This window comes from Erinaceus europaeus, chromosome 8, assembly GCF_950295315.1.
Source record: "Erinaceus europaeus chromosome 8, mEriEur2.1, whole genome shotgun sequence".
NCBI lineage: Eukaryota > Metazoa > Chordata > Mammalia > Eulipotyphla > Erinaceidae > Erinaceus > Erinaceus europaeus.
Window position 1 is genome coordinate 51,443,473 of NC_080169.1, and position 21,655 is coordinate 51,465,127.

The 21,655-nt window shown below is 37.9% G+C and overlaps 1 protein-coding gene across 2 annotated transcripts in view; it reads left to right on the plus strand.

The window, feature by feature from the left end:
• The first annotated feature begins 3,490 nt into the window (after positions 1–3,490).
• Positions 3,491–21,655, plus strand: part of PON3 (paraoxonase 3) — a 51,824-nt gene continuing 33,659 nt past the window's right edge. Inside the window, exons 1-2 of one of the 2 annotated variants that reach the window (XM_007538255.3) lie at positions 3,491–3,645; positions 5,534–5,604. In XM_007538255.3, coding sequence (XP_007538317.2) covers positions 3,572–3,645; positions 5,534–5,604 — 145 coding nt within the window. In that variant the 5' untranslated portion in view covers positions 3,491–3,571. The remainder of the gene's footprint in view (positions 3,646–5,533; positions 5,605–21,655) is intronic. The other variant, XM_016194859.2, reaches the window with a different exon arrangement.

Genomic DNA, 21,655 nt, shown 5'->3' on the forward strand with positions numbered 1-21,655 from the left:
GCAAGGCAAAGCACTGCAGTGGGAGGACCCTATAGTCTGCCTCTGAGTCCCCCGTGAAGCAAACCTGATTTGCATGGAGGTTGGTGTCAGCAACAAAAATTGTTTTCTTGGAAACTGTGGCTCTGCCTCCCCTCCCCAAAAAGACACCAAGAGCCTTATAAGATGCAGGAAGATTGGTTTTACATTCACCCCGTGGGAGGAATTGGGTCAATACTTCTTCCCTCTGGTTAATGGCCACCAAAACTGCTGTTAAGGTCTCTACCCCTCACCCCCGATTGCCTGCCTCAGTTAAATTATAACGAAAGGAGGAGATGCCAGGAGCCATTTCTCTGCTTGATAAGCTTTGAAACAATGGAAGCCCTCGAGACAAGTTTTCATTTCCCCCACGGGCAGACCATTTCCCCTCAGGTAGACCATTTATCAGAAATCAAGTGACACAACATATAGTTGTGGTAACAAACATGGTTTCGGCCATTGTATGTTGCAAGAAACATTCCACTTTGATGATTGCTCCCCCTCCTCCTCCTCCTCCAGCACTTCCCCCTTTCCCAAAGCCTTATAATGCCTGTGAACACAATAAAATTTTGCAGCATGATGAGAATCCTGTCTTGCTGTCATTTTTTCGCATCTCTTGTTCCTGTCATTCCAGGTCCCGAGGTTCCTAACCCCTGTTCACCACCCTGCTGGCCGGGGCACTATGTTTTAACAAGCATGTGACCAAAAAAACAAAAAAAAAGTCTCAGATCAAGAACACATGAAGGGGGATTCAACTCATCTGTGGTAAATAATTTTTAAAAAGCACAATGTCCCTAGGCCAATAGTGTGGATATAATATGCACCCGTGCTATAGAGCCAGCCTATAGCTTGATATGTCTCCCCCATAAATTCATATGTTAAAACTCTGTCCTCCAATGTGATGGTATTAGGAGATGGGACCTTTGGGAGGTAATGTGATCATGGAGTGGAACCCCACAGATGGAACTAATGCTCTATATAAGAGAACGTCATTGAACTTCCTACTATATGAGGAAATAGTAAAAATGTAATATAAAATAATAATAATACAGCACTCTAGAAATCATCTCTTATAAGACACTGAATTTGCTGGCTTCTTTATCTCCAGAATGGAGATACGTGTTTGTTGTTTATATGCCATTGACCTGTGGGCTTTTTTGTTTGTACTATTAAAGTAGTCTGAATGGATGCTAAGAATCCTAGAAACCTACTCCTTAGTATGAGGATATTCTGTTCTTATTCTCATTCCAGAGTTACAACTACTTATGCAATACATATCACTAATTCACACGTTTTGCACAGCATTGACTTCAACAGGAATAATTTAAAGAACCATTTATTTATTTATTTATTTATTTATTTATTTATTTATTTATGATTAGGCAGAGAGAAACTGAGAAGGAATAAGATAAAGGTGGTGGGGAGAGAAGAGATACCTATAGCACTGCTTCACTGCTCATGAAGCTTCCTCCCTTCAGGAGGGGACTAGGGGCTTGAATCCAGGCTTTGTGCATGATAATGTATGCACTCTACCAGGTGCACTAACACCAGATCCCATAAGTAACTTTTTTTAAAACTATTCAACATCTTTACCTAATAAGTGAAATCTCCAGGTGTGGCTTAAGGGTGACACTTGATCGAGTGGTCTGCACTATTTGAAAACCTTTAACGCTAATTAACCAGAGTGGGAAGACTATATGTTCAAATTATATTGACCATGGAGATTTAAAGTAAATATGCGCCACTGTGCCTAAATTGAAGAATTGGCACATCTAGTTGAGTTCACATGTTATAATGCTCAAGGACCCAGGTTCGAGCCCCTAGCCCCCACCTGCAGGGGGAAAGTTTCATGAGTGGTGAAGCAGGTCTACAGGTGTGTTTCTGTCTCTCTCCATCTCTCCCCTTTCTCTTCTGGCCATTTCTGTTCAATAAATAAAGATAATAAAAAGTTTTTTAAAGAATTTTCATACAAATTAAAGATAACAAAGCACTCTCAATTATTTACTCAATAGTATACCTTTATTTATTTTATTTTATTTTTTATCTATTCTTTCATGCTGTGCTGGCAGGTAACAAGCATAGTGGTAAGGAACATGAACATTGACCTGAGTTCAAATGGAGGATCTGAAACTTATTTATGTAACCTAGAGCAAGTTATTACTTTTACAGAGCCTTGTTTTTCTTATTTATAAATACAAAAAGAATGTGATAAAACATGCAAAGCATTTAGTGCAATTATTACTATTTCATTATGCCTGTTTTTTATTCTCCTGACTTATTTTCTCTTTCTTCCCCTCTTATTTATCTTTCTTTCCTTCTTTCTTCTTTCTTTTTCTTTCTCTTTCTCATCTCTCTTTCTCTATGTGTGTGTGTCTCTCTCTCTCCCTCTCTCCCTCTCTCCTTCTCCCTCTCTCTCTTTCTTTATACCTAGATAGAAGGCAAAATGATGTAACAGAGGCCAGGCTCAAAACTAGGTCATGCACATAATCAAAATGATCTGTTTTGCTGGTCCTCTTCCAGTTTTTTTTTCTCAAGTTCACATCTTGTACTCACCCATTTTATCAATATTTACAGGCAAATATCAAATATAGAATTCTGTTCTTGGCACTGAAAATAGGGGTTTCTGTCCCAAATGAGTCTACAGTCTCACATGGAAGTTCAGATTTATTTGATAGTTAATTTTTTTTTTTTTGCTTTCTTATAACATACCAAACACAGTGTTTAGGCACATTGCACTCAATCAACATTTTATTTTAAGCCATTTATAAGGTGGGTGTTCTTTCATGAAAGACAGGACTGCAACATAAGATTGAGAACCTTGGTTCTACAAAATAGCTCACCAGGAGAGTTTGCCTGCTTTGCTGTGTGCTGTCCAGGTTCAAGCCTATCTCCCTCAAAATGTCAACAGCAGTGAAACCCAGGATATGTTAAGGAAAGATAGATAGATAGATAGATAGATGATAGAGCTGAGCCTCTTATCCAAGTTTACTCTAAATATTGAGCAGCCCCAAACCCAGCATGGACACCAGCCCCTCAACTCCCACCTTTTCAGCTTTTTAAGCAGTTTTCTTTTTAATAGCTGTCATTCTAAGTCCTTATGAAAAACAGGATTAAATTCCTCCCTTTTGAACTCTTTTGAAATTAATTATTTGAAGTACAATCTAACAGGTGTGTTCTTGCAGAAGCTGCAGAGAGCAGCTAATTAGTCCCTAACTAGTAGCACTTAGCACCAGTCAGGTATTTTGAGTCTTGAGATAAAAATGAACCCCAGCGACTAAAGGTTTCCCAGTTTCCTTGAACCTAGCACTTATAGGTGACAGACCTTGAACCTTAGGTGGCAGGCTGGGAGGGAGTAGGGTGTGAGGAGGGGTGAGCGAGAGGGGCGGGACTAGGAGATCACATTGCAATGTCTTGACAACTCACATACCCCAGAGGTACTGACACTTGGGGCGGGTACTGATTCCAGGAGGAAGGCGGAGCCGGGAGCTGGACTCTTTCCCCAAGGAGCTCTGTGTTTGAATAAGAACAGAACCTAGGGGCAGAAAGCTGGTGCACCATGGGGAAGCTGGTGGCATTGACCTTGCTGGGGGCTAGCCTGGCCCTAATCGGTCAGAGGTTAGTGACATTTAGGTGAGTTGACAGCTTGGTGCCGGCGACCTCAGTTCTTCCTCTGTCCTCTTCGGAGATCGGGGTGTTTAGGGTGGTATGGCCTTAGACCTCTGTCCTCTTCCAAGTTAACTCCTGTGCTGTCCAGTGCTACATTCCTAGTGAGTAAGAATGAGCGGTTTTAGAATCACCCTCAATTTTTCAACCAGCAAACTAGCCCTTGAGGAATATTAATGTGAAAAGTAAATCGACTAATTGCATCTCCTAAAACAGTAAATCAGAAATGCCCCAATTTATTTTCTGAAAGTCTTACCTCCTTCCCTTTTTCTAAGTTAGCCTTGACATTCTGCTTATGTAAAAAGCTTTCTCTGTTGGATGGCCTGGAAGAGATTAAACTTCCAGTTCTGTGTTTACTACTACTGATTCTGAAGTTGCTCAACAGAAATGCTGAATTGCAGAAATCAAGGGAGATTATATGCCCTAGTCAAGTGGTGGGGGGTGGATTAAATTAAAAGCTGCAGGTAGTAGCTGGCATCTGTAAATGTCTCACCTTTTGAAGTGGACCCTTTAGGGTGAGGACATTTTAGATATACTTGAGGAAAGAAAATACTGAACTGAAAAAAAAAAAAAGAAGAAGAAAGAAAAAGAAAAGAAATGGAGGATTTAGGAATGCTGGGTGTGATGCAGATTTCTTAGTGGATCTAGAGCCTCTGTTTGCCTTCAGTTCTCTGTAGTGTGTGTGTGTGTGTATCCTCTTAAGTAGAGGTTCACATCTAGAATTTATCAAAAAGGCTGATGCCTTTTGGTAATATTTTCTAGCTCAGCTTGAGTAGGTTTATTGCCGGATTCAGTACCCATGATCTCAAGTGTGAGTTTAATAATTGTAATTATAAACTAGATCTAAGGCATATTTTTAATTTTTAATATTTATTTATCCGCTTTTGTTGCCCTCGTTTTATTGTTGTAGTCATTATTGTTGTTATTGATGTCATCGTTGTTGAATAGGACAGAGAGAAAAGGAGAGATGAGGGGAAGATAGAGAGGGGGAGAGAAAGATAGACACCTACACACCTGCTTCATCATTTGTGAATCGACTCCCCTGCAGGTGGGGAACTGGGGCTCGAGCCAGGATCCTTAGGCTGGTCTTTGTGCTTTGCCCTCGTGCGCTTAACCCGCTGCGTTAGTACCCAACTTACATAAGGCATATTTTTTAAAGTGACAGTAGAATAAGTCCAAGTACAGTCTTTCTACACAAAATTTAATAAGAAAATTAAAACACTCCTGGTATTTAGACGAATGATTTACTATTGATACAAGAATGCTATACTAAAAAGAAATGTAGTTGGTCAAGGTTTATACTGTGGCTAGCTTAATTATTTTACATACTTGCAAAATAAGCCAGCATAATTAAAAAAAAAGTTAAAGTAAAAATTCCATGGTTTGTCTACTATAAAATGCTATTGAATTTGGGGGCTTTGAGGAAAGAGATCAAGATTAAGGGAATAAATGCAGCTTTCTAATAGAAAATATTTTAGCAGGCAGTGTAATGTTTTGTACTACTTCATCATTAACATTACTGTTTAGTTACTTACACTGTTAAATAGTGATCATTAATTTGGGCGGTATTGTCCAGAGATAATTGAGCTTTAGTTTTATAACAATAGCTAGATGAGGTTAGTTGGTATAGGCACCTTATTCATAAATATCTGCATTTTGAACGTAAATGTAAATAAAAGCAGAGGCCTCCTAATATTGGAATATCATTATTAATGTTTGAATAATATTATAGTAATAATAATAATATATCATATCTATAATGATAAAAAGTTGATTACCATCCAGGAGACTAAGGTCCATGTTAAGATACCAACTTTGGATGCTGCATATTGATCTATAGCTTTTTATTTTACAGACAAAGAATTTTTACATCCAGAGATGTAGATCCTGTAGAACCCCAGAAGTGTCAGCTTGTCGAGGGACTTGGTATGTACATGACAGTGAAGGGTCAGTGAACTTTTGGACTCCCATGCATCAGACTGAGTTTGCTAATAGATATAATTTCTTGCTACTCCTTAAGTTCTCCTTCTGGGGCATCTCCCCCATTCAGTCAACCCAAGCCTCAATTCAAGTTTCAAATGTCAGAATTTGTGAGTTTTTCCCTGTTCTTTTCCACCTCTGACTTCTCTCAGTCCTTCGAGGAATGCCACTGATTAACCTAATCATTGATTGAAACACGACTGAAATCTTCTCCAGTGATTTTTTTCCTCTTGTTTCAGCTTTCTTCTATTGTTCACTTCTATTTTCTTCTCTCTCACTCACTCTTATTTTGGCAAAATTCCTAATTTCAAGATCACCTCCATAAAAATTTATCTACAAGTACAAGGAGGAATGCAGAAATTTACAACTGACTGAGATATCTTTAATTTAATAAATAAATAGATAAATATATTTATGATTGGCAAGATATCTCACCTGGATAATGTACCTGTTTTGTCAAGTGTACTGCCAGGTTCAAATCCAGCCCTCATTACACTGGTAGCAACTTTGGAGATATGGTACTTTTTCCCACTCTATTTCTGTTTCTTTACATATGAAATTTTGGACTCAGAGTGGTGAAACCCCAATGACCAAAAAAACATTTTTTTAATTTTTTTATTTTTTGTGGGCACTTCCAAATTACAAAACTATTAAACAGAAGAATGAATCTTTATGTCAATTTACTCTAATTCCTAAGTATATACATTTTTTGACTACTAGAATTGTTTTTTCTTTATTAGGCGATTACTTTTTTTTACATTTGAGAGTAAATACAATCTTTGATACATGCATAACATTTCCCAGTTTTCCACATGACAATACAACTCCCCCTATGACCTGTTCCATCATGTTCCAGGACCTGAACCTCACCCCATCCACCCCAGAATCTTTTTTTTTTTGGTGCAATACACCAACAACATTCCATATTCTGCTTAGTGTTTTCTCTTCTGATCTTGTTTTTCAACTTCTGCCTGTGAGTGAGATAATACCACATTCATCCTTCAGTTTCTGACTTATTTCACTTAAAATGATTTCTTCAAGTTCCATCCAAGATGGGCTGAAAACAATGAAATCACCATTTTTAATGCCTGAGCAGTATTCTACTGTGTATATAGACCACAACTTGATCAGCCACTCATCTGTTGTTGGACACCTGGATTGTCTCCAGGTTTGGGCTATAAAAAATTGTGTTTCTATGAGCATAGGTAGAAAACATATCTTTTTGGGTGGGTGTGCTTTGTTCCTTAGGATATATCCCCAGAAGAGGAATTGCAGGGTCATAAGGTAGGTCCATTTCTAGCCTTCTGAGAGTTCTCCAGACTGCTCTCCACAAAGATTAGATTCATTTACATTCCCACCAGCAGTGCAGAAGGATTCATTTGTCCCCACAACCTCTCCAGAATTTGTTGCTGCTACCTTTTCTGATGTATGACATTCTCACAGGAGTGAAGTGGTATCTCATTGTTGTCTTTATTTGCATTTCTCTGACAGTGACCTGGAGTATTTTTTCATATGTTTCTAAGCCTTTCTGATCACTTCTCTGGTGAATATTCTGTGCATGTCCTCTCCCCACTTTAGGATGGGATTATTTGTTTTCTTGTTGTTGAGTTTGGCAAGCTCTTTATATATTTTGGTTACTAGTCTCTTGTCTGATGTACAGCATGTAAGGATCTTTTCACATTTTATGAAGAGTCTCTTTGTTTGGGTATTGGTTTCTTTTGCTGTTCAGAAGCTTTTTAGTTTGATGTAGTTTCCCTGCCTTAGTCTTCTTTGTAATTGGATTCATTTCATTGAAGATGTCTTTAAAAGTTAGACAGAAAAGAGTTCTGTCAATATTTTCTTCTAAGTATTTGATAGTTTCTGGTTAGTATCTGATGTTAGCATTCAAGTTCTTGATCCACTTGGAATTTACTTTTGTGTTTAGTGAAATGAGGTGGTTCACTTTCATTCTTCTGCACATTTCAACGCATTTTTCCAACAACAGTTGTTGAAGAGGTTATCCTTTCACCACTTAATAGGCTTATTTCTGGGTTCTTTATTCTATCCCACTGGTCAGTGTGTCTATTTATGTTCCAGCACCAAGCAATTTTGATTACAATGGCCCTATAATACAATTTGAGATCTGGGAGTGTGATGCCTCCAGTTCTGTTCTTTATTCTCAAGAGTATTTTGGCAATTCTAGGTCTTTTCTGGTTCCAGATAAAAATTTGTAGCTTTTTTTAAATTCTCCTAAAATATGTGCTTGGAATCTTAATGGGAATTGTATTAAATTTGTATAAGACTCTGGGTAGTATGTTCATTTTAATTATGTTAATTCTTCCAACCCATGGAGATGGAATATCTTTCCACTTCTTTGTGTCTTTTTCTATTTCCTTGAGTAATGACTCATAATTCTCAGTATACAAGTCTTTCACTTCTTTGTTTAGGTTTATTCCTAGATATTTTATTGTTCTTGTTGCTATAGTAAAAGGAACTGATTTCTGGATTTCATCCTCTTCCAATTTAGTGTTTGCATAAAGGAATGCCACTGACTTTTGTATGTTAATTTTGCAACCTGACACCTTGCTATATTGCGTGATAATTTTCAAAAGCTTCCTGCTGGATTCTTTATGTTTTCCTATGTGGACACTCAGATCATCTGCAAATAGGGAGATTTCTCTTCCAATCTGCATGCCTTTCATTCCTTGCTCCTGCCTGATTGCTTTGGCAAGAACTTCCAACACTATTTTGAATAGTAATGGTGATTGTGGGCAGCCCTGTCCAGTACCTGATCTGAGGGGAAATGCTTCCAGTTTTTCACCATTGAGTATGATATTGGCTGTAGGTTTGCTATATATACATTCCACTATCTTGAGGAATTTTCCATCTATTCCCATTTTTTTGTAGCATTTTGATCATAAACGGATGTTTTATTTTGTCCAAGGCTTTATCTGCATCTATTGATATAACCATGTGATTTTTGGTCTTGCATTTATTGATGTGGTGTATCACATTGATTGATTTACGTATACTAACCAATCTTACATTCCTGGGATAAACGCCACTTGGTCATGATGAATAATCTTTTTAATATACTGCTGTATCTGGATGGCTAGAATCTTGTTCAGTATTTTGGCATCTATGTATGTTCATTAGAGATACTCATCTGTAGTTTTCCTTTTTGGTTATATCCCTGTCTGCTTTTGTTATCAAAGTGATGTTGGCTTCATAGAAGATGGAAGGGAGTATTTCTATGTCTTCAACCATTTGGAAGAGTTTTAAAAGCAGAGATATTAACTTGTAGGCTGTGTAGAATTTGTTTGTAAAACCATCTGGTCTAGGATTTTTATTCTTGGCAAGGTTTTTAATAATTTTTTTAATTTCATTGGCTGTGATTGGCCTGTTCATGTTTTCTAGTTCCTCTTGATTTAATCTTGGAAGTTTGTAGGTATCTATGTATTCATCTGTTTCTTCCAGGTTCTCAAGCATGGTGGCATATATTTGTTCATAGAAGCCTTCCATGATATGTTGAATTTCTGAGGTGTCTGTTGTGATATCTCCTCTTCCACTACCTGATTTATTTGGGTCTTCTCCCTTTTTTTGTTTTGTGAGTCTCGCTAAAGATTTGTCAATTTTGTTCACTCTTTCAAAGAACCAACATTTGCTTTCATTGCTTTTTTGGTATGGTTTTATTTTCTTTTTTTTAAAAAAAATAACTCCATTTTTAACTATCTTTATTTATTTATTGGATAGAGACAGCCAGAAATCAAGAGGGAAGGGGGTGATAGAGAGGAAGAGAGACACCTGCAGCCCTGCTTCACCACTCGCAAAGCTTTTTCCATACAGGTGGGGACTGAGTGCTTAAAAACAGGTCTTTGAACACTGTAATGTGTGCACTCAGCCAGGTGTGCCACCACCCAGCCCCAGTTTTCTTATTTTCAATGTTACTAATTTCTGCCGTAACTTTAGTTATTTCTGTCCTTTGGGTTGCTTTAGGGTTCTTCTGTTCTTCTTCTTCTTTTAGGTCTTTAAGGTGAGCAATTGGGCTGTTTATTTGTGCTTTTTCTTGTTTCCTAATGTGTGCTTATATGACTATGAACTTCCCTCTCAGTACTGCCTTAGCTGTGTCCCAAATATTTTGAAAGCTCATGTCTTCATTTTCATTAAACTCTAGAAACATTTTGATTTCTTCCTTAATTTCCTCTTTTAAGTCAATAGTTATTAAGTAGTATACTATTGAGTTTCCACATTTTGGGACTTTTACTAATTTTTGTTTATTGTTGTGTTAATTTAATCCCACTGTGGCCTGAGTAGATGCTTGGGATGATTTCAGTGCTCTTGAATTTGCTGATGCTGTCTTTGTGGCCTAACATATGTTCTGTCCTTGAGCATGACCCATGCAGACTTGAAAAGAATGTGCATTCCAGTTTCTTGGGGTGAATGACTCTACAAATGTCCAATAGTTCTAGCTTATCTCCTCATTTAGCTCCCTCATTTTTAAAATTATTTTTTTATTTCTTACCTAGAGGGATCCAGAAGTCTACAAGGAGGTGGGAGATAGAGAGACAGACACCTGCAGCACTATTTCACTACTTGCAAGGTTTTCCTGCCCTGCAGGTAGGGACCTGGGTCTTGAAACTGGGTCCTTTTGAACTGTGACACATGCGCTCAGCCATCTCAGCCATGTATGCCATTGCCCGACCCTGTGTTCCTTCATTTCTTTATTGTTTTTTTGCCTGAATGATCTGTCAGGTGAGAGAGTGGGGTATTGAAGTCCCCTACTATTACTGTGTTGCTATTAGTATATTGCTGTAGTTCTTTCAGTATATGTTTGATTGATTTAGGTGGCCTCTCACTGGGTGCATAGATGTTAATAATTTTTATGTCCTTTTGATTGACTGATCCTCTGAACATAAAGTACTGTCCATCCCTATCTTTTTCAATTTTATTTATTTATTTATTTTTAATTTTTTTTCCTTTTCCTTTTTATTTTTTTAAATTTTTTATTTAATAAAGGATTAATGAACAAAAACATAAGGTAGGAGGGGTACAACTCCACAAAATTCCCACCACCCAATCTCCAAAACCCACCCCCTCCCATGATAGCTTTCCCATTCTCTAGCCCTCTGGGAGCATGGACCCAGGGTCGTTGAGGGTTGCAGAAGGTAGAAGGTCTAGCTTCTGTAATTGCTTCCCCGCTGAACATGGGCGTTGACTGGTCAGTCCATACTCCCAGTCTGCTTCTCTCTTTCCCTAGTAAGGTGTGTCTCTGGGGAAGCTGAGCTCCAGGACACATTGGTGGGGTCTTCAATCCAGGGAAGCCTGGCCAGCATCCTGGTGGCATCTGGAACCTGGTGATTGAAAAGAGAGTTAATATACGAAGCCAAACAAATTGTTGAGAAAACATAAATCCCAAGCTTGGAATTGTGGAGAGGAAGTGTTAGGGAGGTACTCACTGCAAACTCTAGTGTACTTCTGCTTTCAGGTATATATTTTGTAGTAGTTTATGGATACGTGTGAATATAAGCTCTCTCTTCTCACAGAAACTGGTGTATATCTAGGTTATGGGACTTTGTTAGAAAGTGAACTACCTGAGATGAAATTAGAGTGTACTATTAAAGGAAAGGTCTCACCCAAGTAATGAAGCTGAAGGGTTGTCATTCCACACGTGAAGTCTCTGGACACAGTCTGAGGTGAAGCATGTTGAGGTGGCAATCGTTGCGTTGGTTAGGTTGTGATCGGCGGATGCAGTATTATTTATTTGGTTTGGATTGGGAGATGCATACGGGAAAGTGGGCCCTATCCAAGGGTTCCAGGACTGGGGGAAGTAGGGGCTCTATAGTGGAGATGTGAGGTTCCTGCTGTCTTAGGGTTCAAAAAGACAATCGATAGTTAATGTTATCATCACATTATTTGGTAATTGGGTTAACTTTGAAAAGTCCTTTTGTTATGGTTTGCTGTACAGTATCCAGTATCTTGTATATAGCTGTGCTATTGGATGCTTCTAATCTACTTAGTCTAGGCTTTTGAGAGAGTCCGCATATCAAATACACAGCCTATATATTAAAAAGATTCAGTTTGTGTTTTGAGAAACTTTGAGACATACAATTGATTTTCCCCCTCTCATATTAATTAACTACTGATTTATATATCTACATTTTGCTAGGAGTGTACATAAACACCATTCCCACCACCAAAGGACTGTGACCCCTCCCTCCCACCCACTCCCACCCCCAACTGGCCCAGGAAGCTGCATGTCTACCCCTCACCACTGGGTTTTTACTTTGGTGCCCTACTTACAATTTGATCAGGTCCTGCTTTTAGTTTCCCTTTCAGATCTTCTTACTCAACTTCTGTTGATGAGTGGGATCATCCCATACTCATCTTTCTGACTTAGTTCACTTAACATAATTCCTTCTAGCTCTGTCCAAGATGGGTCAGAGAAGGTGGGTTCATTGTTCTTGATATCTGCATAGTATTCCATTGTGTATATATACCACAGCTTTCTCAGCCACTCATCTGGTGTTGGGCACCTGGGTTGCTTCCAGGTTTTAGCTACTATGAATTGTGCTGCTATGAACATAGGAGTACACACCTCTTTGTGGTTGGGTGTTATGGAGTCCTTGGGGTATAATCCCAGGAGAGGAATTACTGGATCATATGGAAGGTCCATGTCTAGCCTTCTGAGAGTTTTCCAGACTGCTCTTCACAGAGGCTGTACCAATTTACATTCCCACCAGCAATGTAAAAGGGTTCCTCTGTCCCCACATCCTCTCCAGCATTTGTTGCTGCTGTCCTTTTTGATGTATGCCATTCTTACAGGAGTGAGGTGGTATCTTAGTGTTGTCTTAATTTGCATTTCTCTGACAATCAGTGACCTAGAGCAGTTTTTCATATATTTGTTAGCCTTTTGGATCTCCTCTGAGGTGAATGTTTTGTTCATATCCTCTGCCCATTTTTGGATGGGGTCATTTGCTTTTTTGATGCTAAGTTTGCTGAGCTCTTTATATATTTTGGTGATTAGTTTCTTGTCTGATGTCTGGCATGTGAAGATCTTCTCCCATTCTGTGAGGGGTCTCTCTGTTTGTTTAATAGTTTCTTTGGATGTGCAGAAGCTTTTCAATTTGATGTAGTCCCATTGGTTTGTTTCTGCTTTAGTCTTCCTTGCAATTGGGTTAGATTCACCAAAGATGTTCTTGAGGTGTATGTGGGAAAGTGTTTTATCAATGTTTTCCTCTAAGTATTTGATTGTTTCTGGTCTGACATCTAGGTCTTTGATCCATTTGACATTGATTTTTGTTTCTGGTGAGATAAAGTGGTTCAATTTCATTCTTCTGCATGTTTCAACCCATTTTTTCCAGCACCATTTATTGAAGAGAGCCTCCTTTTTCCATTTACTCCTTTGGGCCCTCTTATCAAAGATTAGATGCCCATTGGTGTTGGGATTTACTTCTGGGCTTTCACTTCTGTTCCACTGGTCTGTGTTCCTATTTTTGTTCCAGTACCATGCTGTTTTGATGATGATGGCTTTATAATATAGTTTAAGGTCTGGGAGTGTGATGCCTCCATTTCTGTTTCTTTTCCTCAAGATGGTTTTGGCAATTCTAGGTGTTTTCAGGTTCCAGATAAATGATTGTAGTGTTTGTTCTGTTCTCTTAAAGAAGCTTGGTGGAACTTTGATGGGTATTGCATTAAATTTGTATATGGCTCTGGGGAGAATATTCATTTTGATGATATTTATTCTTCCAATCCATGAGCATGGGATATCTTTCCATTTCTTGGTATCAGTTTCTATTTCCTTGAGTAGCGACTCATAGTTTTCAGCATACTAATCTTTCACTTCTTTGGTCAACTTTATTCCTAGGTATTTGATTTTGCTGAAACAGTAAATGGGAGTGATTTCTGGATGTCTTCTTCAGATTTAGTGTTTGCATAAAGAAATGCCACTGATTTTTGTACATTGATTTTGTAGCCTGATACCTTGCTATATTGCCTAATAACTTCCAGTAATTTTCTACTGGATTCTTTAGGTCTTTCTATATATACTATCATATCATCTGCAAATAGTGAGAGCATGACTTCTTCCCTTCCAATCTGTATTCCTTTGATTTCTTTCTCTTGCCTGATTGCTATGGCAAGAACTTCCAATACTATGTTGAAGAGTAACGGAGACAGTGGACAGCCCTGTCTAGTCCCCGATCTGACGCGGAATGCTTTCAGCTTCTGTCCATTGAGTATGATGTTGGCTGTAGGTTTGCTATATATAGACTCCACTATCTTGAGGAATTTCCCATCTATTCCCATTTTTTGTAGAGTTTTGAGCATGAATGGGTGTTGGATTTTGTCAAAGGCTTTCTCTGCATCTATTGAGATAATCATGTGGTTTTTGGCTTTGCTTTTATTGATGTGGTGAATGACATTGATTGACTTACGGATGTTGAACCAGCCTTGCATTCCTGGGATGAATCCCACTTGGTCATGATGAACAATCTTTTTGATGTGTTGCTGTATCCGGTTGGCCAAGATCTTGTTTAATAATTTGGCATCTATGTTCATCAGAGATATTGGTCTGTAGTTTTCCTTTTTTGTTGTGTCCCTATCAGCTTTTGGTATCAGGGTGATGTTGGCTTCATAAAAGGTGGAAGGGAGTATTCCTGTTTCTTCAATCTTATGGAATAGCTTAAGAAGTATGGGTATTAACTGTTTCCTGAAAGTTTTGTAGAATTCGTTTGTGAAGCCATCTGGTCCAGGACTTTTGTTGTTGGGGAGATTCTTAACGGTTCAATTTCTTTGTCTGTGATTGGTGAATTTAGATTTTGTAGTTCTTCTTGGTTCAGTTTTGGAAGTGCATAGGTTTCTAGGAATTGTTCCATTTCTTCCAGATTCTGTAGCTTGGTGGCATATAGTTCTTTATAGAAGTTTCACAGGATTCTCTGGATTTCTGTTGTGTCAGTTGAATTTTATTTATTTATGGTCTATCATTTCAGATATGAGAGTAGATTTCCCTGCCCTTTTTTTGAGGGTCATTGGCTTATATGATAGTTTTACATCCTTTCACTTTGAGTCTGTGTTTGTCTTGTTGAGTTAAGTGTGTTTTCTGCAGACAACATATGTTTGTTTGTGTTTTCTGATCCATCTTCCTAATCTGTGCCTTTTAATAGGTGAATTCAGGCCATTCATATTTATTGATATTACAGACTGAAGATATTTTTACATCATTATTGTAGTTTTTAGGGTATTCTGATATATGGCATATTTATGGTGATCTGATAGTTTACAGGAGCCCTTTCAGAACTTCTTTCAGGGCAGGTTTACTGATAGTTAATTCCTTCAACTGTTGCTTGTCTGAGAAGGTTTTGATGCCTCCATTTAGTCTGAATGAATCTAGCAGGATACAGTAGTCTTGGTTGAAATCCTTTCTCACTGAGCCCTTCCTTGATAGATATCTTTTCATTCCCTCTGGCCTCTAGTGTTTGTGTGGAGAAGTATGCTGATAATCTTATGGGTTTTCCTCTGTGGGTCTCTTTGTTTTTCTCTTGCAGCCTTCAGGGTCCTTTCTTTATCTTTATTCCTTTCCATTTTAAATATAATGTGTGTCTTTAAGTCTGAGTTAATTCAGTTTGGGACCCTCTGGGCTTCTTGAACCTTTATGTCTTTTATGTTGTCTAGACTGGAGAAGTTATCATCTATTATGTCCTGTAGAAAGCTTTCTTCCCCTTCCTCTCTTCCTCTCATAAACCAATAATGTGTATATTTTTTGTTTTGAAGTCATCCCATAGGTCTCTGTTGTTGTTTTCAGTATCTCTTAATCTGTTTTTGAGATCTCATACTTCTTTTTCATTTTTCTCTAATTCATCCTCAATTTTGCTAACTCTGTTTTCTGCCTCACTTATTATATTCTCTCTCCATGTTTTTCTCTGTAGCTCACCTATTTTGTTCCCTGTTCTGATACTGTATTAACTTGTTCAGCTAGTAGTGCTCTTAGCTCAGCTATTTCAGCTTTCAACTCTCTGTACCTCAATATTGTCAGTGTGTTCTTTCAAAGTCTCATTTGTTGTTTCCCCATTTCTGATGAATTTACTTTCAAACTCTTTCTTCCTATGACTAATTCCTCAATTAGAATTTGGATGTTGAACTCATTCTTATGTGCTTCTACCTTTGAGGGCATTTTATGTGGGCATTTTCCTGGTTTATTTCTCCAATGTTTCTTGTTGGTTTAACCATTGTATATAGTATGTTATGAAGTCCCTCTCTGTACTGAACACTATTGCCTGGATTGACTTGTGTCTAATTAAGGTTCTTAAAGAGTTCACAGGTGTGGAAATTAACTGTTCTTTCAGTGTTTTTTAATCCCTGACTTGAAGCATAGTGCTGTTACAACTCTTTTGTTCTTTTTCTTCCCTGTAGGCTATGGGAGACTGAGGGTTTATAATCAGGCTTTTTTCTTAATCACTCACTCTCAACCAAGAGATAAAACATAATCAAAGGGGAGAGATAGCACAATGGTTGTGCAGACTCCCAAGCCCTGAGGATCCAAAACCCTGAGCTCAATTCAGCTGCTCTGCCAAGAGCCAGAACCAAGGGAGGCAGCACTAATTGGCCCTGTGATTTCCAAACAAATGTCATTTATACTCTGTGGATTCTGCTGCAATTATTTACTGTTTCTCCCAATTCATCAGGAAAACAATGTGGAAATTGTTCTCTCTTGTACATTGGAGTGTAGATCTTGAGTTTTCCAACCAGTTCTCTGCCCCCCAGTGTCAGCATGAGGACCCCCAGATGCTGCTCCAACCTCTGAGGGGCAGTAGCAATGGAGACTTATAGTTGCATTTGGTGAGCCTTAGAGGAATCCTCTCCTCCCTCAGCAGCCTTTTTGTTGGTGAAACAGACTGGAGGTGGTGCCTCAACAGGCAAACTGCCAGACTGTTACCAGCTGCTCAGGAGTAGATATGGGCTTTAGTGCCAAGAATCTCTCCTTAAGCTCCTCTCTGTTCAGGAGCCACAGGTGTTTGCACTCACCGGTGATTTGGTGGGTTCCCAAACTAGTTCTGATTCTGTCTTGCTGTCGTCCCAGGTGATTTCCTTTAATATTCCTAGTTGACCAGGGAGAAGAGAGGAGAGAAACGCAGCTGCTGCTACTCTGTGCCAAAAAAGCATTTAAAGTAAGTCAAAAATCCATTTCCAGATCTGTAGCACCTCAAACCTCATGCTTTCTTTTATAATATGAAATTTACATTCTATTTTTGTCATTTTCTCCCTCACACCCCTACCCAAAGTCAGCTTTTCATCTAGACTTTTCCTCTGAGTGTGGTACTTCCATTCTTGGGCAGTAGCATAGCGAGTTAAGTGCATGTGGCATAAAGCATAAGGACTAGCCTAAGGACCCGGTTCGAGCCCCAGCTTCCCACCTGTAGGGAGTCACTTCACAGGCAGTGAAGCAGGTCTGCAGGTGTCTATCTTTCTCTCCCCCTCTCTGTCTTCCCCTCCTCTCTCCATTTCTCTCTGTCCTAACAATGATGACATCAATAACAACATCAATATTAACTACAACAATGAAAAAAAACAAGGGCAACAAAAGGCTAAATAAATAAATATAGAAAAAAACAAAAAAAACAACTCAATCAAAATACAAGTGCCAGTTGTTTCTTCTTCCTGCCCCCATTGTTATGAATGAAACATGTTGGCAAGAGCCTTCTCTGTCCCTCCATGCAGGACTGATCTCAAAGCCAGTCAATTATTGCCAAGCCAGTTTATTTCAGATTCCAAGCATCCCATTCTCCACAGTACAATTGGGGTGGGGGCCTCAACTAAATTTGTTCACCATTTTGAGGATGTATTTTTGTTTTTTTGTTTGTTTTTATTTTTTGTTTTGTTTTCACTTTCTTACTTTGGCTTATAAAATTTCCTCTAGAAATTCCTTCATTTTATTCCTGAAACAAACTGCAAATTCCTCTCCTCCTCTGAACTCTCACAGTTCTGAGAAACTCTGATTCACAAATGACACCTGCTTCATGCTTTGTTGTAGACTAGCAGGGTTCTTTCTTTATCTCAGGATCAAACTGTAAATTCCTCTTAGGTCAAAGGTTGTGACTTATTTATTAGTTTATGACCAGGTCACAGGATAGTTTACTGTGATAGAATAAGTAAATTAATTTTCTCTACACATATATCAGAAATACAAGCCCTCACTTTTTTTTTTCCTTTGTAAAATCTCACTCTTTAGAAAAAGACAAGTTGATATTTGGGCACTCTAATCTCAGATAATGTTTATGTTACTGGCTAGAAAACAGAAGGGACTGAAGATAAACTCTTTCAGGACTTTTGGTTTAAAAAATCCAAGCTTCTTCAAAAGATTCTGATGCTAGAAGGATAAAAATATATGGGTTTATTTGAAAAATAACAAGCACCCTTGTCTCACTGTCAGACAGTGAGGAGATGTATGACCTCAGAAAGAAAGGTATCTTTAAGGAAATCGAATCCTTTGTACTATGTCTAACAGTCTGAGCAAAGATCATGTGCCAATAACTGAATGGACAAAGCAGGATCATCTACCTAAAGGAACTGCAGGGCTTGACAGAGAGTAATTCACTAGTTACTAGTCCAAAACAAAGGTTAGATGAACTACATCATATATTCAGTTTGGTTTATTTTTTATTACCAGAGCACCATTCAGTTCTGGCATATAATGTGCTGGTAATTGAACCTGAGACCTTTGATGCATCAGGCATGAAAACCTATTTGCTTGAGCATTATTCTGTCTCTCCAGCTCTGTTCAATTTGGCTTTAAAACCTGCCACAACAATTTTTCCACAGCCTTGGTAGAGACCCACTAATGACTCAGACTGAGTTTCCTTTCAGATTAGTAGAATATAGGCTTAGAGTCAGATTTAATTTGATTTTTTAAATAAGGAAATTTAACACTCATTTAGAATACATTGTTTCATGGAGTACTATATATATATATATATATATTTCTCAAATGATATTAACCTGACAAGTAATTAATAGGAAGCATAGAAAACAAGATTCTATAATTGGAGTTCCACTCTGAGATTATGTAGTTCTAATCTATCTCAGAAGTTAAAACTAGGGTTAATATTGCACACTGTGAATCAAAATTCTGACTATAAGAATATTTGAAAAAGATACCTTAAATTTTTAGAGGTGGATGAGAGTAGAAGGGGAAAAAATGTCATATTGTTTCTTGTTTCTATTGGCATATTTTCATTTTATATTTGGAGAACTAAATAAATTAGAATAATCATGGGTTGTCAATTATACAATACTAATAAATATCTAAAATAATGCCTTATCTAAGACTGCATGTCTATAAACATTCTGTGGGGTTCTTTATTCTTTACATTGGCATCATCCTCATAATCAATCTGTAAGGAAGGTGCTGCTATCTCTGTTTTGCAGGTTAGGAAACTGGCATATGGAATAATGAAGTTACTTGCCCAATAGTCCAGAACTAGAGTATGGTGAGCCTAGATTATAAAATAGGGTAGCTTTACTCTACACCTTTGTACTTTCTTGTGTAGCCTTTCTTATCTATTGGCAACACCTTTTTAATACAGAATCTTCAGAAAAGTACTATAACAGCATAAAAACAAACTATGACATGCAAAAGGGGTGTAATGTTAAGTAATAGGGATGACCATAACAAGAAAGTTTGGATATTTAAATAATTTTCACAAATAAGACAATACTCACGATTTTATTTGATGAGTGAAAAACTTTTGAAACAAATGGAATACCACTACAGATTTTTAGGCAGGGTGTGTGATTTGTGACTTTATTTTTCATGATCAAAACTTTTGTTGTTAATTTTATTGATAACAAATCTTTCTTTTCTTTTTTCAGAATTTTTTTGAAAGAGAGGTTGAAAGGTAAAATATTTCTAACCTCCAGAAATCATGTCATGGATATGTTTGCATTAGGTTGACTTCTTTTCTAAGACTTTAAGGGTCAAGGATAAATTTCACCATAGAATATTTGACTGTCTTTGCCATCTAGTGAAAGTTGCACTTTAAATATGAGTAGAAGTTTTAGGGCTTTTCTTGGATGAAATTGTCAAAGAGGCAGCCTCTATAGTTGATTTCTTCTTTACCCCATTTCTCCTTCAGTGACTTCCATTATGTATCTCCAAGCTATGTCTCTACTTCACAATAGGTTTCATTTGCTTTCCTAGTTGACTGTCAGAGCCTTCTTTACAAGGTGTAAACTGACAATAATATTAATTTATAATGATGATTTGATGTGGTCCTTTCTCAGAATGCTTCTAGGGAAAGTTGGAAGGCCAAAGAAATAAGGTTATGAGAAGTAGATTTTAAGGTATAAAAAAAAATCAATAGAACCAATTCAAAACACTGACTTCAGACTTAGGAGTTTAATGATAGTCATATGCAGTTTAATGTACTTGTGGAACAGACTCCTGGGAGAGTGTCCTGGGAGCTCTTACTCCTATAGGTACCAGTGTTGGGGAGATGCACTGCATCTGTCATGCAGTTGCAGTCTATGTAGACAGGGGAAGTGAATAAGGAAGCACAGGAGTACTATACACAGTTAAGGATTCCTTTTCACATCTTCATGAAAAGCACCAACATCCCCAATGCTCTGAATGGAGCAAGTAAATAAAGACAAGCACAACACTTCTGTAATAAATAATTTACCTGATGTTGGTGAATGATTGAGGTAGAATAATATTGTCATGGGAGATATAAAAAATGGTGTTTGGAAAAGGGAAGGAACTAAAGCAGAGAGCACACAATTTAGAATAGCTTGTACTCAGACATTAACACTCATCAAGAGTTTAATCTCAAGACAAATTTTTTGTAAAACTATTTTTTAATTCAGTAAATAAACTCTCATTGATAACTTCTGTAGTGAAAAAGCAGGATACAAAAATACCATATCCCCCCTGCCCTTTTCATTTCTGTCTCTATCCAATAAATAAATAAAGATACTACAAAAAATTTTAAAAATGAGAGTACATGTTTTTGTATTTCATCAAAGTAAAGGACTCTGTGTAGGGGGAGGGAGGAGACAGAAGACAGTTCAGTTCCTGGAGTATGTTGGCAGAGGAGCACCTGGTGGGGGTTGAATTGTTAGATGGAAAACTGAAATATGTTATGCATGTACAAATTGTTGTAGGGGCCAGGCGGTGGCACACCTGGTTAAGCATTACATAACAATGCACAAGGACTCAGGTTCAAGTCTCTTATCCCCACCTGCAGAAGGAAGGCTTCATGAGTGGTGAAGTAGGTCTTCAGTTGTGTGTGTGTGTGTCTCTCTCTCTCTCCTTCTCTTTCTCTATCTACTTCTCCCCTCTCTATTTCTCTCTGCCTCTATCTAATTATAAATAAAAATATTTTTAAATTACTGTATTTTACTGTCAGCTGTAAACCATTAATCTCCTAATAAAGAAACTTTAAAATATTTATTTCCAGGAAATCTAGTAGGAAACTAACAAGTGAATATAAAGTTTATTTATTTATTTATTTATTTTTCTAAATACTTATTTATTTATTCATTCCCTTTTGTTGCCCTTGTTGCTTTATTGTAGTTGTTATTCTTATTGTTGTTAGTGATGTTGTCGTTGTTGGATAGGACAGAGAGAAATGGAGAGAGGAGGGGAAGACAGAAAGGGGGAGAGAAAGATAGACACCTGCATACCTGCTTCACAGCCTGTGAAGCAACTACCCTGCAGGTGGGGAGCCGGGGGCTGGAACCGGGATCCTTATGCTGGTCCTTGCACTTTGCGCCTCCTGAGCTTAACCCACTGTGCTACCACCCAACTCCCTAGATAGAATTATTGAGGGAGTGAAGTAGAGGGTAAGAGAGGAGGTTGTGTAGACCTAAATAGTAAATATTTGATTAAACATTTCATGGTGCTTTCTTTAGGCCTTTCTACTAGACTGATGTGCAAATTAGTTCTAAATCTAATTGCAGAGGACTATAAAGCACTTTTGCATTGAGGTATATAGCTGCCCCTAGCTTATGGATCTGTGTATACATG